This window comes from Poromitra crassiceps (assembly GCF_964638095.1).
Source record: "Poromitra crassiceps genome assembly, chromosome: 9".
Classification (NCBI taxonomy): Eukaryota; Metazoa; Chordata; class Actinopteri; order Beryciformes; family Melamphaidae; genus Poromitra; species Poromitra crassiceps.
In genome coordinates, this window is record NC_139630.1 from 52,387,620 (window position 1) to 52,407,166 (window position 19,547).

The 19,547-nt window shown below is 47.5% G+C and overlaps 1 protein-coding gene across 3 annotated transcripts in view; it reads right to left on the reverse strand.

Moving 5' to 3' along the window:
• Positions 1-19,547, reverse strand: part of sgk1 (serum/glucocorticoid regulated kinase 1) — a gene marked incomplete at its 5' end in the record, with an annotated part of 50,572 nt that continues 31,025 nt past the window's right edge. The window contains 10 exons of one of the 3 annotated variants that reach the window (XM_083643678.1): positions 1-1,863; positions 2,078-2,167; positions 2,302-2,457; positions 2,686-2,781; positions 2,907-3,143; positions 4,085-4,216; positions 4,714-4,902; positions 5,277-5,352; positions 5,589-5,667; positions 18,315-18,378. In XM_083643678.1, the coding sequence (XP_083499804.1) occupies positions 1,696-1,863; positions 2,078-2,167; positions 2,302-2,457; positions 2,686-2,781; positions 2,907-3,143; positions 4,085-4,216; positions 4,714-4,902; positions 5,277-5,352; positions 5,589-5,667; positions 18,315-18,378 (1,287 nt within the window). In that variant the 3' untranslated portion in view covers positions 1-1,695. Of the gene's footprint in view, positions 1,864-2,077; positions 2,168-2,301; positions 2,458-2,685; positions 2,782-2,906; positions 3,144-4,084; positions 4,217-4,713; positions 4,903-5,276; positions 5,353-5,588; positions 5,668-5,779; positions 5,919-8,994; positions 9,124-18,314; positions 18,379-19,547 lie in introns of those variants that run through there. The other 2 variants (XM_083643680.1, XM_083643679.1) reach the window with 2 other exon arrangements.

The following is a 19,547-nucleotide window of genomic DNA, read 5'->3' on the forward strand; positions in this document are numbered from 1 at the left end:
TAAGGTGTAATAAAGTTAAACTTCTTTATTGCAAACCAAACATGGTCACGTAGATCTGAAACAATTTTACAATTTACAGTACATTTAACATGAATTGTTACATATACATAAGCATACCTTTTATGGTTTTTTGTTCAATATACATTAAAACTAGTACACATAACTCCAAATATACAAAACAAACTTAAATACCGTTAAACTGCATTACAGCAATATTAAAATGGAATGTTCAGTTAAGATGTTACCGTAGCGGCCCGGCTGCAGGCCGCTGTTACGTTAGCATGAGGCGAATGGAAGACGATACGAGGGGGACTCGGTTTGGCAAGCAGAACTACACAAACACTTTTGAACACATCACTCCTTTTCTCACCTGGGTCAAAGCAGCAGTGCTCTCTCTCTCTCTCTCTCTCTCTCTCTCTCTCTCTCTCACACTCTCTCTCTCTCAACATTACCATTAACAGATCATGTGCAAAATGAAGAGATGAAAGGTGACACACCGTTTGAGTTCCTACATGTAAATGGTAGAACACGGGTACTAAATTAGTGCTACATCGTTCCTTTCCTCTGACTTCGTAAAACAACTCCTCCCAGACGCCTTTGGTCAAGTGAGGAGTGGACTGACTGTAAATGGGTGAACGGAGACAAACCCGAAAGATCCGAGTTCGGACGGAGAGAGAAAATAAAGGCACCTTTAAGGGCAAAAAAACGTCCCCCTCTGTAACATTCAGCTTGAAACGCCGCCCTTCGCTAACAAACAGAAAACCAACGAGAAGCAACTAAAGCACCAAAATGAACATCATCTCCAAGCTACTCAGTCAAACCCCCCCCCCCCCCCCCCCCCCCATGCGTGATGGACAAACCCTCAAGAGAGGAATTAGATTTCGCTACGCAGATGAAGATGAAAGTCATTTTATGAGCTGGTACGGTCAAGTGTTCCTCTTCTGAGGAAGGGTGTGTGTGTGTGTGTGTTGAGTCTTCAGGGGGCGAGGGGGCTTTTCAGCTGCCTGAGCTATGTGCAAATGACCTCCACTATCGGATGAGAGACGGAGGGGTTTGAAGGCTGGAGAGGAATGTAGGTCCGTGTCCGTCGTGGAGAGGGATGTAGGTCCGTGTCCGTCGTGGAGAGGGATGTAGGTCCGTGTCCGTCGTGGAGAGGGATGTAGGTCCGTGTCCGTCGTGGAGAGGGATGTAGGTCCGTGTCCGTCGTGGAGAGGGATGTAGGTCCGTGTCCGTCGTGGAGAGGGATGTAGGTCCGTGTCCATCGTGGAGAGGGATGTAGGTCCGTGTCCATCGTGGAGAGGGATGTAGGTCCGTGTCCGTCGTGGAGGGTTGTGCGTTAAATCAGGGCTCTAAGATGAGAGACAGTTAAACCCCGACAAGTCATCATAGTATGGCAGGCATCCTCCGATAGCAAGTCCTCTCAGGTGGCATTGAGGAGCTGTAAGGAGGGGTTACGGTAAATACATCATGTATCAAAGCAGGTTCTTCGTAGATGCAGAGTTGTAGGGGGTCGGGGTCAACAATGTCCGTCATCCAGATGGGAAATGTCAGGTGTGGGGTGGGGGGGGGGGGGGGGGGGGGGTTAGATGCAAGTCCACAGACACCGCACAGTTCACGTCCCTTAAGGAATCCCAAAGGAATATGGGGTCCTACAGGTCTAACGCGGTGTCCGTGGCGAGTGCCTGTGTTAAAGTCCTATAGGTAGGAGTCCATGGAGGGGGCGTAGGAGAAGCCCAGGAAGGCCTCGGCAGCCTCTTTGATGCTGGCCGTGACGAAGGCGCTGTCCGGGGAGCAGCCGATGGAGCTGGGCACCGGCTCGTCTGTGAACTCTGGGTCGAAGTGCCGCAGGTCATTAGGACCAGTCTGGAGGGAGGGAGGGAGGGAGGGGGAGAGTTGGGTTCATGTCATATAGGTGTCCATTCAAAATGCCTTGTTGTAAATGGAAATGATTTAATATGCGGAGAGAATGACGAATGTTATAGCATCTAGTTACAATATAAACACTGAGGCCTAAGATGGGAGTGCAAGTCTGTGGACTCCCGCTAGTATGGAAAATAGCAAAGCTGCCGGAACATACCACGTTGGGGTTGAAGGGAGGGGTGAGCTTCTTGGCGTTAAGGTCATCCCAGTTGATGGGGGAGAAGAAAACGTGGCTCTTAATCTCAGCCTGAGAAGAGAGGAAGAGGAAAAGTTAATCGATGGGATAGTGATAGGCATTAACACAGATAAGGTGATACAGAACACCCCCCCCCCCCCCCCCAACATATGTGTATGGACATACACACAAACACACACACTTACAAAGTCGTCAATGCAGCCCAGCCTCTTGGTGCGGTCCTTCTGCAGCAGGCCCTCCAGCAGGTGTCTGGCTGCGTTGGAGATATTGGGTTTCAGTTGCAGCGGCTTGTTCAGGATGTTGTCGTACATTTCCGCTGTATTGCGGCTGTAGAACGGAGGCTGGCGAGGGACAAACAGAATCGGTAAACATTCTGTCCAAACGTGCGGCAGGGAATCGGCATGACCGAAACGGAGCGCGTCATTTGAAATCAGAAATAGATGAAGGTGTAAACACAAGCGAGGGCACTATACTAAATGTACTGGCATGAGTTAGACAAGAATGAGATCTTTGCATGTTTATTCTCAGCAGTAAAGTATGGAATCATAAGTATATGGAACCGTACTCACCAGGCCATAGAGCATCTCATACAGCACAGCTCCTAAACACCACCAGTCTACCGTCCTGTCATACGGCTGCTTGTGTAGAACCTCAGGAGCCAAATACTGTGCAGACAAAAAGGAGGAAAAGACAGTGATAAGTTACATTAATCACAGAGAGTTGCCGTAATATTGAGACGAGAGGGGAAGGATCACTTATAACGCCTGCTTTCTGGAGATGTTGTCCTTACCTCCGGCGTACCGCAGAAGGTGGAGGTGGTCCCGTTGGGCTCGATGTTCTCCTTGCACAGGCCGAAGTCGGTGAGGATGATGTGGCCCTGGGAGTCCAGCAAGATGTTCTCCGGCTTCAGGTCCCTGTAGACGATGTTGAGGGAGTGGAGGTAGCCCAGCGCGCTGCCGATCTCCGCCGCGTAGAACCTGGCTCTGGGCTCCAGGAAGCAGCGCTCTCGTTGTAGGTGGTAGAAGAGCTGGAGGAGAGAGAAACCAGCGGGAAAAGGGAGAGTTAACAGCGGGTAAGATCACATTGGATAATACATGAGCAGAGATAGGGAACGAGCGGGAGAAGGAGAAGACAAGTCAACAGACAGAAAGGCAGATAAACAGAGATGGAGGGGAAGCCGGATGGGGGGCAGGCGAGGTTTGACAAGCGAAGATGAATGCAATGAGGGCCAAAGGTGGAGGAGACAGCAGAGGGATGGAGAGAAAAGAGAAAGCTGGAAAAGGAGAGGAAATGTGTCCTGTTTCCTGATTAGGGCCATATTTAATCAGCACTGTCTCTGCTCGTCCAACAATCACCGGACATTAGCTCTATTAGACCCACAGAGTCTACGCGGCGCTGCTAATTCTGGCCCAAGTCTCTCTCCCCTCTGTCCCTCCCCACCCAATGATTTCCTGATAGGTGTTTCCTTTAGAAGACAGAAAAAAGTGCAAGAGAGGGACGGCTTCTATTCTGCCTCGCATGACAGGATTTCCCCTCTCTGTCTCTCTCTCTCTGTCTCTCTCTCTCTCTCTCTCTCTCTCTCCCTGTATCCTTCTCATCTCTCTCTCTCATTCTGGCACTAGCTTGGCTTACTAATCCACTTAATACTTTTTTTGGCACATGCACTCCTGACCCTTTTCCACTGCTTGATCTCCCATCGTCCCTCATCTATCCATCTTTAAGTGTCCCACGTTCCCCATTCATTCATCTTAAAATTTCTCTTCAAACATCTCCCTCCTCCTCCATGGTCTCCTAGTCATCACTAGTCATCTCAGCCCCTCCCTCCTCCTCCATGGCCTCCTAGTCATCACTAGTCATCTCAGCCCCTCCCTCCTCCTCCTCCATGGTCTCCTAGTCATCACTAGTCATCTCAGCCCCTCCCTCCTCCTCCTCCATGGTCTCCTAGGCATCACTAGTCGAGTGTCTCACCTCTCCTCCGTTGATGTAGTCCAAGATGAAGTAGAGTTTGTCTGCCGTTTGGAAGGAGTAGTGCAGGCCCACCAGGAACGGGTGCTTGACGTTCTTCAGCAGCACATTCCTCTCTGACATGATGTGTTTCTCCTGGGGTGGGGGTGCAAAGGGCAGCGAGTGGGTTAGACACACTGAGGAGGAGACACCTTCGCCCTGTTCCAAACCCTTCCCCATTACAGAAATAGTGCACTATATAGTGTGTTTCGCCATTTTTCTTTACTAGTGTTTGAATTCTCAACTCTTAATTCGACTCACTAATAGTGCACTATAAAATACCCACAATGCACTGCCATTTCTAGCAAACAGCAGATGTAGCCGACATTTTCTCCCATATACCACAAAGTGGGTGTGTTTACCAAAGGAGAAGAAGAGTGAGGTAGTGTGCGAAACTCGTCTTGATCGTTCCCCATATAGTTCACTATATATAATAAACACTGCATGGGGAATAGTGAGTGAGTGAATGAGTGAACCATTCCGAACAGGGCTCTTAACTCTACGCGTGTGTTTATGTGCACGTGTGCATGTGCGTGTGTGTGTGTGTGTGCGTGTGTGTGTGTGTCTAGTTGTTGGCCTGCATATGAGCTCACCTCCTTCTTCTTGAGGATGGCCTTTTTCTGTAACACCTTGACTGCGTAGAACTGGTCGTCGGCGCGGTGGCGTGCCAGCAGCACCTTGCCGAAGCTGCCCTTGCCGATCACCTTGAGGAAGTGGAAATCGCTGGGCTTGGCAGTGGGGTTGGAGGATGGCCCGAGGTTGATCTGTTGGGACGGACTGGGCTGTGGGGGAGGAGGAAGAGGAGAGAGGGAAGAGGAGAGAGGGGATAGGGAAGGAGAAGAGGAGGAGGAGGAGGAGGAGGAGAGAGGTCAGGGTCATTACATGAAACCAAGCCATCCGGGCACGTGATGTAAACAATAGGGCCTGTGTACACACAAGTGTATCTGTTACAGTGTACACAACGGAAGAGGGGCACAATTGACAGCTCAATGTTGTTTAGACTTTAGAGACACACGTGAGCAACAACACACTATCAGAATAAACAAACATGCTAGATAAGTCTTCATGCAACACACACACACACACACACACACACACACACACACACACACACACACACACACACACACACACACACACACACACAAATACTTACAGGAGGAGAGGGGTTTGCGTTCATGAGCTCAGCATCCTGAGGAGGGCTGAGGTTCAGAATAGACTGAACTTCAGTACTGAGAACAAGAGAGAAAGAGGATAAGTTTAATTAGACAATGTCATATTTAATCACACAGCATTGGCCACTTTGAAAGTATGTGGGAATCAGCCGAACTGAGAGTGACATTAATTTGCTGACTTCAAAAGGGGGTTTTCTTCTAAAGCACAGAAGACAATGCACGTCTGACAGTGTTTGCCAATGTTTCGTCCTCCAGCAAATGCGGAACAATAATATGAGTCAGATGCTACTCACTGCTTGCAGGCGTAGGAGTTGGAGGTGGCGAGCCTCTGAATGAAGTCGTTCAAGCCCATTCTCCTCTGTTTCATAAAAGCTGCAACACATAAGAGGCAGGAAAGAATGTTTAGGAAATTGAATAAAAGCCATATTCCATCTCCTGTAGGTTCTAATCAGATTTCAGATATCCGCTCATCGTCCATCCATACCGGTGAGTGATGAGACTAGCCCTCTTGATTTGGAGTAGGTCAGGGCAGGCTCATCTGTTTCGGTTATGACCGTCATTGTAAAAAAATAAATAAAGTCAGTCTGCTCTCATCGGTTGTCCAAAGTTAAAGTACAACTCTGTGGCTCTTGGCTCCTGTTTTATAGGAGACCGGGGAGGAGGGAGGAGCTCTTTCTGTGGGTTGTGTTCTGACGTCAAACACCACCTAGTGGGCGTGCTCCTCCTGTGTCAACATTCCATTCTCCCAATTGGACCGTGAGAGAATGATCGATCCCCTTCTCGACCAATCATTGGCCGCTGCGCTCCTACGTCTCATTGCCACACCTCAAACTCTATAGTTGCGTCAAAAACCTTACCGTAACCATACCTTAACTATCAAAGGCGGCTCTGTGCAGTTTGCGTATAAGTTTGTGCAACTTCCATGTGTCACACAAGTTGTTCTCTCAACAAGTCTGGTTTAAAATGGTCACCAATTATGACAGCAGATGTAGTCAGGCTACACAAGCCAGAAAAAAAATCCTATAGGCTAAGTATATCCAGATGTGTCCAAGCAACATAAAGTTCCTTAATGTTCCCAAAGTGCAGCATCAGTAGCGGAGCGTACGCCGGGGCAGAGGGTGCGGCCGCCACGGGCCCACTCGTCAGGGGGGCCCATCAAAAAAAAAAAAAAAAAAAAAAAAAAAAATTTTTTTTTTTTTTTTTTTTTTTGCAGGCCAGGCCACCTGGCTGGCAACCTGTGTTTTTATTTTTCTTCTTCAGAACAAGCTTGTCTGTAAAGTGGCTTCACTGTAGTCTTTCTTGGACATAATATTACTTGGCTCAGTGAGTGACAAATTGTGTTTTCGGATATAGGGGCTATCAGCTATTTTACAGTTGTGACTTAAAATGACTTTATTTAATAAAGTCAGTGGTGTGAGTCTGAGAGGAATTCAATCAATAGACAATAACATTGGTGTGTTTAAAATGAGATATTCCACTAAATATGGCTAAAACCGATTCAAACATGCAAAAAAGGCACATTTTTCTTCGCGGCCTGGCAGGCCCGGTTCTACGGGGGTGCAAAAGCATGCATTGCACCCTTATTTGTCTGCATGCTCAGTTGAAAAGTAAAAAAATGTATAAATGCTACAGCTGCACACTTACTGTTTAAACTTGAATTATAGTTGTTTTTCTTTGTTCTTTGATGTGATTTTATGGCTTTTTGGCACCTATATGTAACCTTTTAAGGTTGAGATAATTGTATTATCATTATATGGTCCAAATATTTCAGTAAAGCACTTGAAACACTTGAAATATTCTTGCTTGGGTGGTATCATTCTACTTGAAATGATGGTCAAATGCATTATTTTTAGTAAAATAACATGTCAAATTTTTCGGCCGGCCGGCCTTGGCCGGCCACCCGAGTGGGCCCGGCCTTCGGCCGGGCATCTGCACCCCTTCCTATCTAGGATGCACCCCTAGTCATCTTGTTCTGGAACCGGCCCTGCGGCCTGGCCTGGCCTTCAAAAAAAAAAAAAAAAAAAAAAAAAATTTTTTTGATGGGGCCCCCCTAAGAGCTTCGCCCCCTCTGGGCTGATAGGGTCGCTCCGCCCCTGTGCAGCATATATGATGATTGTACTGTTATAAACACAAAAGTAGCATACATCGCGGGAATCAAGCCACCTATACCCACTGAATAATTAATCTCAGATCATTTTAGTCCACAATTGCGCACACGCTAATCTTTGTTCCCTGTGTGAGCCCATTGTTGGCTAAACCGGGTAGAGTTTACAATAGATCTCTTTGCAAAGAACCGGATAGCCTCCTAACTATATCAGCTTCGCTGTTTGGCTAATTCTCAATCAAAACGCCCGGGGGATGACGCATGTTCCCTCGGTGTACAAAAGACGAGGAGGCGAGCAGGAGCAGAGAGGGGGTGCAATGCCAAGAAAAGCCGCTGGCAGTGGAAAACTACAGAATGAGAAACTCCTGAAGACCTGAATACATTAAACTCACTAAACTAAACGGGGGGGGGGGGGGGGGGGGGTGGCAGGGTAGCCTATTATATATTTACAAAGAGGGAAGCCTCTCAAAAGTAGGTCAAAACACTTCAATGTGGTGATTACATTGAAAATGGTGTGGAAAAATTCTGCGCTGCGCTGCGTTTCGTGCGCATATGGCACAGGCACGCTCAAACCATGGACTCCGTTATATTGACAGTTATGTAAGGCGGCATCTGGTTTAAGTTTTATCTCAAATTATGCATCCTAACATACACTCCTGAGTGGAACCATGCGTGTCAGAGAACACCACTTGTGAAGTAGTAATCATAAAAAACACACCAGAATACAAACACAAAACTTTTAAACATAGGCTACAGCCACTAAAAAATATCCCACGGAAAACCTTTAGCAATACTAGAGTGAGGCAGGAAAATTTATGGGAAAGGAACACGCTACTTGTATGGAGCAATAAGCAAACAGCTGCAACTTTCGCGCACAAAACAAACAAGGATTTTACAGATTGCGACGCCTATTTGCAGACAAAAAGATGTCCACACAGATATACTAAGCTAACTGGATCCGTATTCATTTACCTATATTTACTTAGCCTAAATGTACCAGAGGCAGGCTGAAGTTATGTAACTGTCTGCAGCTGCAGTCTGTTACGCCCAGTCAGATGCATACATTCCAACGACGTTAATCCATAACGGCTGTTATTATCCTTTTTTTTTTTTTTTTAATCAATCAGTTTCCATTGAGCACAAACCTTTCAGATCTGAGGTAGTTCTCATCGTATCGCTTATGTATTGTCTGTAGGATACGGTGCTGTAGTGCGCCTCGGCTCAACAAGTTGGAAAATAACTTTTCCAGGTCTTCCCTGGCACATAAAACAGACCCCCTATCTACCAGCTACTGCATTTACATAGATAACGCATCATAAATCCAGGTCACGGGCTGATCGGGTGAATGGGGCGCCCCCAAGTATGCCTGGCTGCCAGCGTTTCCTCCCTGTCAGTAGCCTAGGCGACGACACGCACTGACACAGAAACTGGGTTAAGAGCGTCTTCCTACTAGCGGTCTTCCTAAACCACGAGTAGCCTAATAATGTCACTATAAATTACGCTATGTAGGCCAAGTAAAATATCACCACTAGCAGCTGCTAAGACTTTTCTACAGGTAAACCTATTCAAAGGAATACCCAGCTACTTCTACTTACACGTCAACGTCGTTTTGTCTTTCATAAGGATGGTTTTGTTGAATCCCAACAAGCTGAAGTTTCTTAATCTCCTCGGCACGGAGCGCAGGTTTTCGGACTACACAGTGCACTTCACTTCTTGGAGTTTCATCCAGCGGATCATTTTAGGGCGGAGACGCCCCGCCCCCTCTACTTTCCTTCTACTCTGTGTGTGTGTGTGTGTGTGTGTGTGTGTGTGTGTGTGTGTGTGTGTGTGTGTGTGTGTGTGTGTGTGTGTGTGTGTGTGTGTGTGTGTGTGTGTGTGTTCATTGCATTCCTCAAGGAGGGCGATGCTGCCTTCAAGTGCTCCTCAGTTCAAAGTCGTGATATATGACTGTCAAATATAAGATTTATTTGAGCAATCAATAATATTGGGCGATCAGTCTCCTCTGCACTATTATCCACCCCCCCCCCCCCCCCCCCCCCCCGCACTGCTGGGTCATCTACTGGCTTCGAAATGGAAAAAGTCACCTAGTTGCGGAAATTAACTGAGTTCACATTGGGTAGAACTCAAAAGTTGGAAGCTGCCAAGAAATTGAGGTCATATTAATTATCCCTGTCTCTTCATTAATTACTCTGCCCGCATTTCTTGCACTATCTACCCACCGGGGTGCGTTCCCATGATAGTGTTTATGGAAATGTGTGAGCGTGAGAGTGTGACTCACTGTGAGAAGAGAGAGCAGACAGAGTAAATAAAGCAGAACGGATAGATGGGAAGACACAGATGGCAAAGCAGGGAACATGTGGACAGGTGACACGTGCCAAAGCAACTTGACAAGAGGTGCTGCCTTTCAAATCAAATGCACCGTAAAGCAGACAGCGTGGAAAAGTGGGCGAGAGAGCTCTCCCTCCCCACCTCCTACCTTTCCCTGCTCTCTCCTCCCCACACCCCCCACTCTCCCTCCCCACCTACTACCTTTCCCTGCTCTCTCCTCCCCCACACCCCCCCCCCGCTCTCCCTCCCCACCTACTACCTTTCACTGCTCTCTCCTCCCCCCCCCCGCTCTCCCTCCCCATCTCCTCCCTTTCCCTGCTCTCTCCTCCCCCCCTTCCCCTGGTCCCTCCCCACCTCCTCCCTTTCCCTGCTCTCTCCTCCCCCCTTCCCCAGCTCCCCCCCCGCTCTCCCTCCCCATCTCCTCCCTTTCCCTGCTCTCCCCTCCCCCCCTTCCCCAGCTCTCTCCCCACCTCCTCCCTTTCCCTGCTCTCTCCCCCCCCCCGCTCTCCCTCCCCATCTCCTCCCTTTCCCTGCTCTCTCCTCCCCCCTTCCCCACCTCCTCCCTTTCCCTGCTCTCTCCTCCCCCCCGCTCTCCCTCCCCATCTCCTCCCTTTCCCTGCTCTCTCCTCCCCCCTTCCCCAGCTCCCTCCCCACCTCCTCCCTTTCCCTGCTCTCTCCTCCCCCACATTTCCACCCCCCTTCCTCCCTCTCTTTCTGTCTCTCTCTATCATATGATTGTTCAATCGTGTTGTCATTATTACGACTGTAATTGCTATTGTTGTGTCAGCTAGATTTAGCTAGACATATTCTCTGTGAAGTCCTCTGAGACATACTTGTGAGTTAGGGCTATACAAATAAACTTGACTTGATTTGAGGGAGGATGAAGGAGTGGGGGAGAGAGAAACTCAAACAGAAAGCGACTGTGAAAGAGTGAGCATGACATGAACCATTCATTGGTTTGTGGGCTCCCGTTTCCAATCCTCCAGTTTGCCATTTTGGCCACGACCATCTTGGCGGGGGCGTCGCCTGATATTGGCCTGTGAACGGCGAGCTGCATGATCACTGCAAAGGTGAACATAGTATTTTCTATGGTCTATTTGACTCTAAACGGGTGAGTTATATAAAGATTCACCCCCCGTACAGTTGTCATGAAAGGTGAAATTATAGAGACCAAAACTGTTTTTTTTAACCAACATGTTTATTTCTGCTGTAAAGTCAGGCATTTTAACATGGCACCCCCCTAACCCTAACCCTAACATGGCACACCCCAACCCTAACCCTAACATGGCACCCCCCCAACCCTAACCCTAACCCTAATGGGGAATGACCCCCTTTTGCAGCCATCTTCAAGTGGCCATTTGAGGAACAGCAGTTTTTTGCACTCCCGCATTGGCTTCAGCCCTGGAGACCGGAACTGCCCCCTTGGCAGAACCTGGATCAGGTGTGCTGGTGGTGAGCGAGGATCAGGGAGTGGGGATGTCAAACTTGATATGATTTTGTAAGACGGCTATTTAATGGCAGTGAGACAGCCATCTTTATTCCATTGTAAATATGCAAAGCCAAATAGAAACGCTTATTTGGGACGGCATTAGCTCGGGAGGTAGAGCAGGTCGGCCAATGACTCAAGGGTTGGCGGTTCGAATCCCGCTCCCTCCCAGCTGTTGTCGTTGTGTCCTTGGGCAAGACACTTAACCCTCATTGCCTCGTATGAATGGGTATGAATGTCTATGAATGTTGGTGGTGGTCGGAGGGGCCGTAGGCGCGAAATGGCTGCCACGCTTCCGTCAGTCTTCCCCAGGGCAGCTGTGGCTACATCACCTGTAGCTTACCACCACTGGTACGAATGGTGTGAATGAATAATGATTCCTGTGAAGCGCTTTGGGTGTCTAGAAAAGCGCTATATAAATCCAATCATTATTTTTATTATTTTATTAGTAGGGCCTATGACTCATTCATAAATCACTGAAAGTCAGGAAGACAGCTCTATGTGTGTGTGTGTGTGTGTGTGTGTGTGTGTGTGTGTGTGTGTGCGCGGTGTGTGTGTGTGTGTGTGTGAGTCCTGACCCACATCCTCTCTCTTTGAGAAAATCATTGCCTGCGTGTGACTCTGCAGTTTTTAAATATAGCCTCAACTTTTTGCCACTTTTTCTCTTTCTCCCTCAACTCAGGTCAGCGCTATTATTAATCCATCCCCCACAGCCACCTGATGCACACACACACACACACACACACACACACACACACACACACACACACACACACGCACACACACGCATGCACACACACAGAGCTGGAGGGCAAAACAAGTTGTAGAGAGACTGCCAGAACACACACACGCACACATCCACACACACTGACACACACACACACACACACACACACACACACACACACACACACACACACACACACACACACACACACACACACACACACACACACACACACACACACAGGAGAGAGAGTGAGATAAAGGGCACACCAAGTACTTCACAAATTCCCTCAAGCTGTCCAAACTAAAATGTCGCTCACTGCGCCAACAGAGCTCACAGCAGTTTGTTAGGAAAGAATATTTCTCCTTGAGACAGAGCGGGACGCACAACGCCACCTTTCTTTCAACAGCCATTTCCTCTACCACTGACACCGCGGTGCGACCATGTGGGACTCGAACCGGCAACTCTCATCTTGACGTGAAAGCATGGCGCACCACGCGAGTTGAAAACCTGCATCGCATGGCATCCTCAGTGTGATCTTAGCACAGGCAGGCACAGCATGGCTTCACATGGAGAAAGGGTTCACCTTGAAGTTGAGAAGCTGCAGCCAAAGCCTCCACACGATAACAGGAGAATAACAATAGTGATGATGGTGATGATGATGATGATGATGTAGTAGAAGAAGAAGATGGTTCAGTTACATTACCTGGCTGCCGGTGTAGTAAAGCAACACCTTTGTGTCCAAGTAGCCCAGAAATAGATGAAATGAGAGAGAGAGAGAGAGAGAGAGAGAGAGAGATGCTAACAGTTCAGAGTTTTCTCTCCTATCTGGCCTTGTACAGTATGTTCTGCTTGTGTGTGTGTCAAAAACGCGTTATGCAACCAATTAGTGGCACTGCCATCGCCAAGGCCAACACTGAGCCACAAACAAACAAACATAGACCACACACACACACACACACACACACACACACGTACGTACACGCACACGCACACACACACACACTCTGGGGGCCATTTTGTAAAGAGTCAAGGGGAGGAAGGAGGTCGCCTCACTGCTGGGGAACACTGGGTGGGGGTGTTGGAGGGAATTGGGGTGTAAACACAGAAACACAGAAACACACACACACACACACACACACACACACACACACACACACACACACACACACACACACACACACACACACACACACACACACACACACACACACACACACACACACACACACACACACACACACACACACACACACACACATTCCCCCAGCCCACCCATACACTCTCATAGAAATAAAAATAAACTCCTGCACATACACAAAGACCAGCATATTCCCATATTCACGCATGTGTCCGGACGATCATCCATCCCTCCGTCCTGCAGTGGCCTTCCTCTCCTCTCCTCTGTGTGGGGATGATGAGGGCTGGTGCAGGCTGCCTGCATGTGAATGAGTCTCGTGGTCGGGGACCAAATGACTGTTACATAAAGGCCTGGCTATTCACAGAGGACCTCTAGGCCTCTCTGTTTTCCGCTGGACAAGGTAGACGGTCAGTGTGTGCGTGTGTGTGTGTGTGTGTGTGTGGTGTTAGCCATGTGTTTGAGTCTTGTGGCCTGTTCGGATATCTCTACTCAGTCCACTGTAGACTAAATATGAAGTGATGTAGGCTGAGTGTTTAGCCATGTATCCCAGAATGCACCTCGCACCAGCCAGAAGCAAGAGCGTCGCAAACATGGCTGCAAAGTATACGTATTTTAAAGCAGGCTGAAAAGCTGCTTATATTAGTTTTAGCTCTATAAATGTTAATGCTATAAGTTAAGTTAAGTTAAGTTATCCTTTATTTATCCCCTTGGGGAAATTCATCCTCTGCATTTGACCCATCCTCTACTAGGAACCTTCCTAGAACTAGGAGCAGTGGGCAGCCACTGTGCAGTGCCCGGGGACCAACTCCAGTTATTTTGCCAGTACCTTGGTCAGGGGCACTGACAGGAGTATTGACCCTAACATACACGTCTTTCTTGAGGGTGGCACTGGGAGGAAACCGGAGCACCCGGAGAAAACCCACACGGACATGGGGAGAACATGCAAACTCCACACAGAAAGGACCTGGGACGGACCGGGGTTCGACCCCGGGACCTTCTTGCTGTGAGGCAACAGTGTTAACCACTGAGCCACCGTGCCGTCCATGTGCATGCTGTGCATGTGAATGAGTCTCGTGGTCGGGGACCAAATGACTGCGATGTTAATATGGCACTTTATGAACTTTTAATAATTTAGTAAACAAATGTAACAGTGTAGATTCCCGTTATGAGGTCAGTTTATCAAAAATAATGCCTACATGGTATTTGGATTTTCGACTTTCGAGGACCAGGGACCGGGGGCTTGCCGACCACTCACCTGATGCCAAGCTGATTTCAGAGCACCTCGGCTGGACAGCATAACAGCACTGCTGCTTGTGGCTCTATTATGTAATGTGACGCTACAGATCACCACATTTCAAGAAATGTTTTTTGGAGATTTGAAAGTTGTTGGTCATTTCTTTTGCTCTTCTATCTTATTGGTCTGACAGGTGCATTTAACACCGATACACGCCCTTGTCTTGCATGGAGAGGATATTCGGCCAAGCTCTGTTAAAAGTCGCCGTATTGGCGGCGTCTGTGTTTTCTGTCTCCACCTGAAGAGTCGCAATGCATTTTGGGGGAGATGAGTACATGAGCCCATGGTCTGTACTCTCGCCTACATAAAATGAATATACTGTGCAGTGTGAACACACTACCTACTCAACAGTGTGAACACACTACCTACTCAACAGTGTGAACACACTACCTACTCAACTTATACTGTGCAGTGTGAACACACTACCTACTCAACAGTGTGAACACACTACCTACTCAACAGTGTGAACACACTACCTACTCAACTTATACTGTGCAGTGTGAACACACTACCTACTCAACAGTGTGAACACACTACCTACTCAACAGTGTGAACACACTACCTACTCAACTTATACTGTGCAGTGTGAACACACTACCTACTCAACAGTGTGAACACACTACCTACTCAACAGTGTGAACACACTACCTACTCAACTTATACTGTGCAGTGTGAACACACTACCTACTCAACAGTGTGAACACACTACCTACTCAACTTATACTGTGCAGTGTGAACACACTACCTACTCAACAGTGTGAACACACTACCTACTCAACTTATACTGTGCAGTGTGAACACACTACCTACTCAACAGTGTGAACACACTACCTACTCAACAGTGTGAACACACTACCTACTCAACTTATACTGTGCAGTGTGAACACACTACCTACTCAACAGTGTGAACACACTACCTACCGGTACTCAACTTATACTGTGCAGTGTGAACACACTACCTACTCAACAGTGTGAACACACTACCTACCGGTACTCAACTTATACTGTGCAGTGTGAACACACTACCTACTCAACAGTGTGAACACACTACCTACTCAACAGTGTGAACACACTACCTTCTCAACAGTGTGAACACACTAATATACTGTGCAGTGTGAACACACTACCTACTCAACTTGAGTATACAACGTACGCTGAGTAGAGATCATCAAATGGTGTGCTGAGGCGTGTGCATGTGTTTGACAAAGATCTGAAAGAATGGATCAATCTGCTGTGTGTGTGTGTGTGTGTGTGTGTGTGTGTGTGCGTGCGCAAGCGTGTGTGCGTGTGTGCACGTGTGTGTGTGTGTGTGTGTGTGTGTGTCTGTGTGTGTGTGTGTTGACACAAGGTTGACTCAGGTGAACGCTGCACAACAGTTGAGTCATTATTGAGTCATCATAGAGAACGAACAAAGGGGAGAGGTATGGAACACACACACACACACAACACACACACACACACACACACACACACACACAGACTCGGGTTTTGCAAACAGGTTATATAATGTTTTTGAAAAAAACAGTATGTCAGCTTGCGAATACTAATTAACCACACTGCAGCTGATTGGACAGTCTAATAAGGGCGTCGTACTCAGCAGATGTTGTGTGTTACATAACACCACTCTAGGCTTGAGTTTGTGGCCAGAGGAGAGAGGAAGCACGAATAGACTCTGCTGTTTGTGCCCCCCCTCCCGACCCGTACAATGAGATGGTCAGACCTCCGCCCTCTGTAATTATCTCTAATGGGTCTGTCGCTCACTCTCGCCTGCTCTCCACTCCTCACTCTGTCACACACACACACACACACCACTATATTCAGCAATGAGCCTGCTCCTCCCTGTGCTGGCTGAAAACGACTCGTACGTGACACTCCTCAACTTCCAAAGTGCTTCTGAAGCCGCTAATTGCTGGAGTCGTCACAGCAGGGTGTAACAACATGAAGGCCGAGGCCACGGGAAGCAGCTTGTCACCAGCGAGGCTAATTACTCGGCTTTCTCTCTATCCCCCCGATAACTCCTACACCAGACCTACTGTAAGACCACTATGTTCTCCTACACCAGACCTACTGTAAGACCACTGTGTTCTCTCCTCACTGCTGGTGGAAAACATTTTCGGCCATAATGCTTCTTGTGGCAGACTGCTTGTTGGGTGTGTTCCAGCATGCAGCAAGTACTTGCAGGTAGGCCAGGAAGCTGAAAGGCTGCAGTAGATGCACTATCCCAAAGTGCTTCTGAAGGCTGTTCTCGGCAGGGGCGTGGGGGACACACTGACCTCATATTATTGTCGGTGAGGGTGGCAGGGAGACTAGTATGTAGAACTCCTAAACCGGACAGACACGCCCTCCAATCCGGAGGCACAGCTGGAACGACTCGGTACACGCTGCATTCAAGTGGTGCGGGATCTACGAGTCAACGAGTTTCCGTGCCACACGAACACCTGGTTATGTCGGATGATCGAGTCGGGCGAGTCGGGATTGTAGATGCGGTGCCAAAAGGTGTGCCGCTATCTCTCCTTCCAACACGGCTGAACAGCACAGAGTCGTCGGCTACGTCAACGTCAGATATTTGTAGCTATACAATAATGCCAAAACAGAACCACAAGCACACATTTAAAAGACAGGTATTCCTTGATAACTATAGCGCTGCAGTACAGCGTTCCATTTCATGCGGCATTTGCCTTCATAATCCCTAGAAGATTGCTAGCTAGGCTATCTATCTATCGCTAGCATGATTGCTAGTTAGCCTAGAAGGCTGGCGATGTGTGTAAACAGTTGAGGGAGCCGATGCCAAGGTGCTGGAGACCAATTGTTGGATCCGCTTCAGGACGATGGCCATTGGCCATGTTACCGGGTGGTGGGGATTTGCTAATCCTGTCTCATGTGTCTTGTGGATCTTCTCACACACATCTCAGTCTGCTGTAGGAGTGGCGTCATGATTCGTAAACAGATGTTTAATCCCAAACGGTGAGCGCGTGGTGTGTACGATGATGAGTACCCAGGTTACGTCTGTAACTACTGTTTTGCTTTTCTGAGCGGCTTTCCACAAAACAACAAACAGTCATGGTGGTTTGTGAACAGCAGTCATTATCCTGGAGTCAGATTAGTAGGGTAGGGTTGAGGTGGTGTGTGTCTGTGTGGGGGGGGAGGGGGCTATCACCAGTGTTGGCCAAGTTACTTTCAAAATGTAATATACTACATATTACTAGTTACTTTCATTTGAAAGTAATAAGTTACTTTACAATATTACTCTCTGTGTAGAGTAACTTGTTACTTATTACACTACTTTTGCATTACTTTCACCAAAATAACAGCAGTGGCAGAATGACATCGCCTCCTCGGAACCATCCCGAAAAATAATTTCAACCGTCTTGAAGTCGGTGTAAACCGTCCAAAATTCTAAATGTTATCCTTTTCTTTTCTTATTGTCATCTATTCTATAGTGGTTATTTGCATAAAAACACACAATTTGATTAGGAAATGACTGCATCTGTATTTATGTGCTTTGATTTAAAAAACAACATTTGTAACTTGTGTTACTTGACAAAGTAACTGGTATAATATTACTGAAATCCTATTGGTAATAAGTTATACTAATGAGTTACTGCTAAAAGTAATATATCACTTGTAATATGTTACTTTTGTAATGTGTTACCACCAACACTGGCTTTCACACAGCCATTGAGTTGGAAATACTAGGAAACAATGAGGAAGAGAAAAATAGACTGAGTGTTAAAGGATGAATCAGGATTGATGGGAAAGGAAAAGGAAAAGCTTCAGATAATAAAGAGAAATGGCCTGAGGGACTGAGGGATGATGGAGAAGATAAAGCAGGAATGATGGTTGGTGTTGTGGAGTCGCAGTGTGAAAGACGGATGGAGAGATGAGAAGGAAGGAGGAAGAGGAATACAAAAACAACAGGCGTAGTTCCTGGTAACTTACTGTTGTCGCCGGGGCAACAGTAGCTGTCGGGGTCTGGCTCATTGTGGTAGTACAGGTCCATCGCCTACGGAACAAATGACATAAAAAAAAAAACATTCAAATTCATGTCAATTAAAAAGGGACCTTAATAGAGGGCTATATTGGAATGATCAGTTTGATGGTCTGAGTATATTTGATTGGAACCCTATAAGTTCATGCTAAACCTGCTCAAAAACATTGTGATCAAGGAAATTCTACTCAAGTGTCCGCAAAATGACGTAGTGGTGGATTCCCTTTGACATTAGTGATTCTGACCGCATGGGCCCAGCTCCAAAAGCCATCTCGTAAATGTCGAAATGACCAAGAATTATGAGGCTGTTGTTCAGTGAGTGTGTGTGTGTGTGTGTGTGTGTGTGTGTGTGTGTGTGTGTGAGAGAGAGAGAAAGAAAGAGAGAGAGAGAGAGAGAGAGAGAGAGAGAGAGAGAGAGAGAGAGAGAGAGAGAACAAGGCTCAAGGATGGCTCTGGGGAATTGGATGTTTATTGCTCCTTCATGACACACTGACCTTTGTAAAACACACACACACACACACACACACACACACACACACACACACACACACACACACACACACACACACACACACACACACACACACACACACACACACACACACACACACACACACACACACACACGGCTTCTAAGTTACCGTACATACTGCCGTGGAATCATTCGTCTCCAAAGGTAAAGCAACTCAATTCGTCTACTTCAGATCAATGTTCCCTTTCCCCAAACCCAATATAAACCAATTGCTGATAGGCTGACACTCCGCTGACCCCGGGCAAGCTGATTGGCTACGATGCTCAGTAATGGATCTGTCAGTCGAACTCAGCGGCCTAATCAGAGAAAGTGGGGAAGTGGGGGGAGAGGAAGTGTGTGTGTGTGTGTGTGTGTGTGTGTGTGGGGGGGGGGGGGGGTCTGCTGAAAGTAAACAACTTGATTTTCAGTCAAACCAGTCTTTGGTGTTTAGTCACTTTTTAGCCAGCTGCTAATTCTATTCTTAATCTAATGGAAGATTGTTGATGCTACTCAAGCTGCACTAAATACCCAACAGTACATTCAACAATAGTGTTGGGGGCGGGGGTGCTATAAAGAGTGAAAACTACATCTAAGTAACATAACTTTTGTCACGCGTGACTCCAATTTTGGTGGGTTTCTAACCTGGTAAACCAGCCGGTCACGTGAACTCACA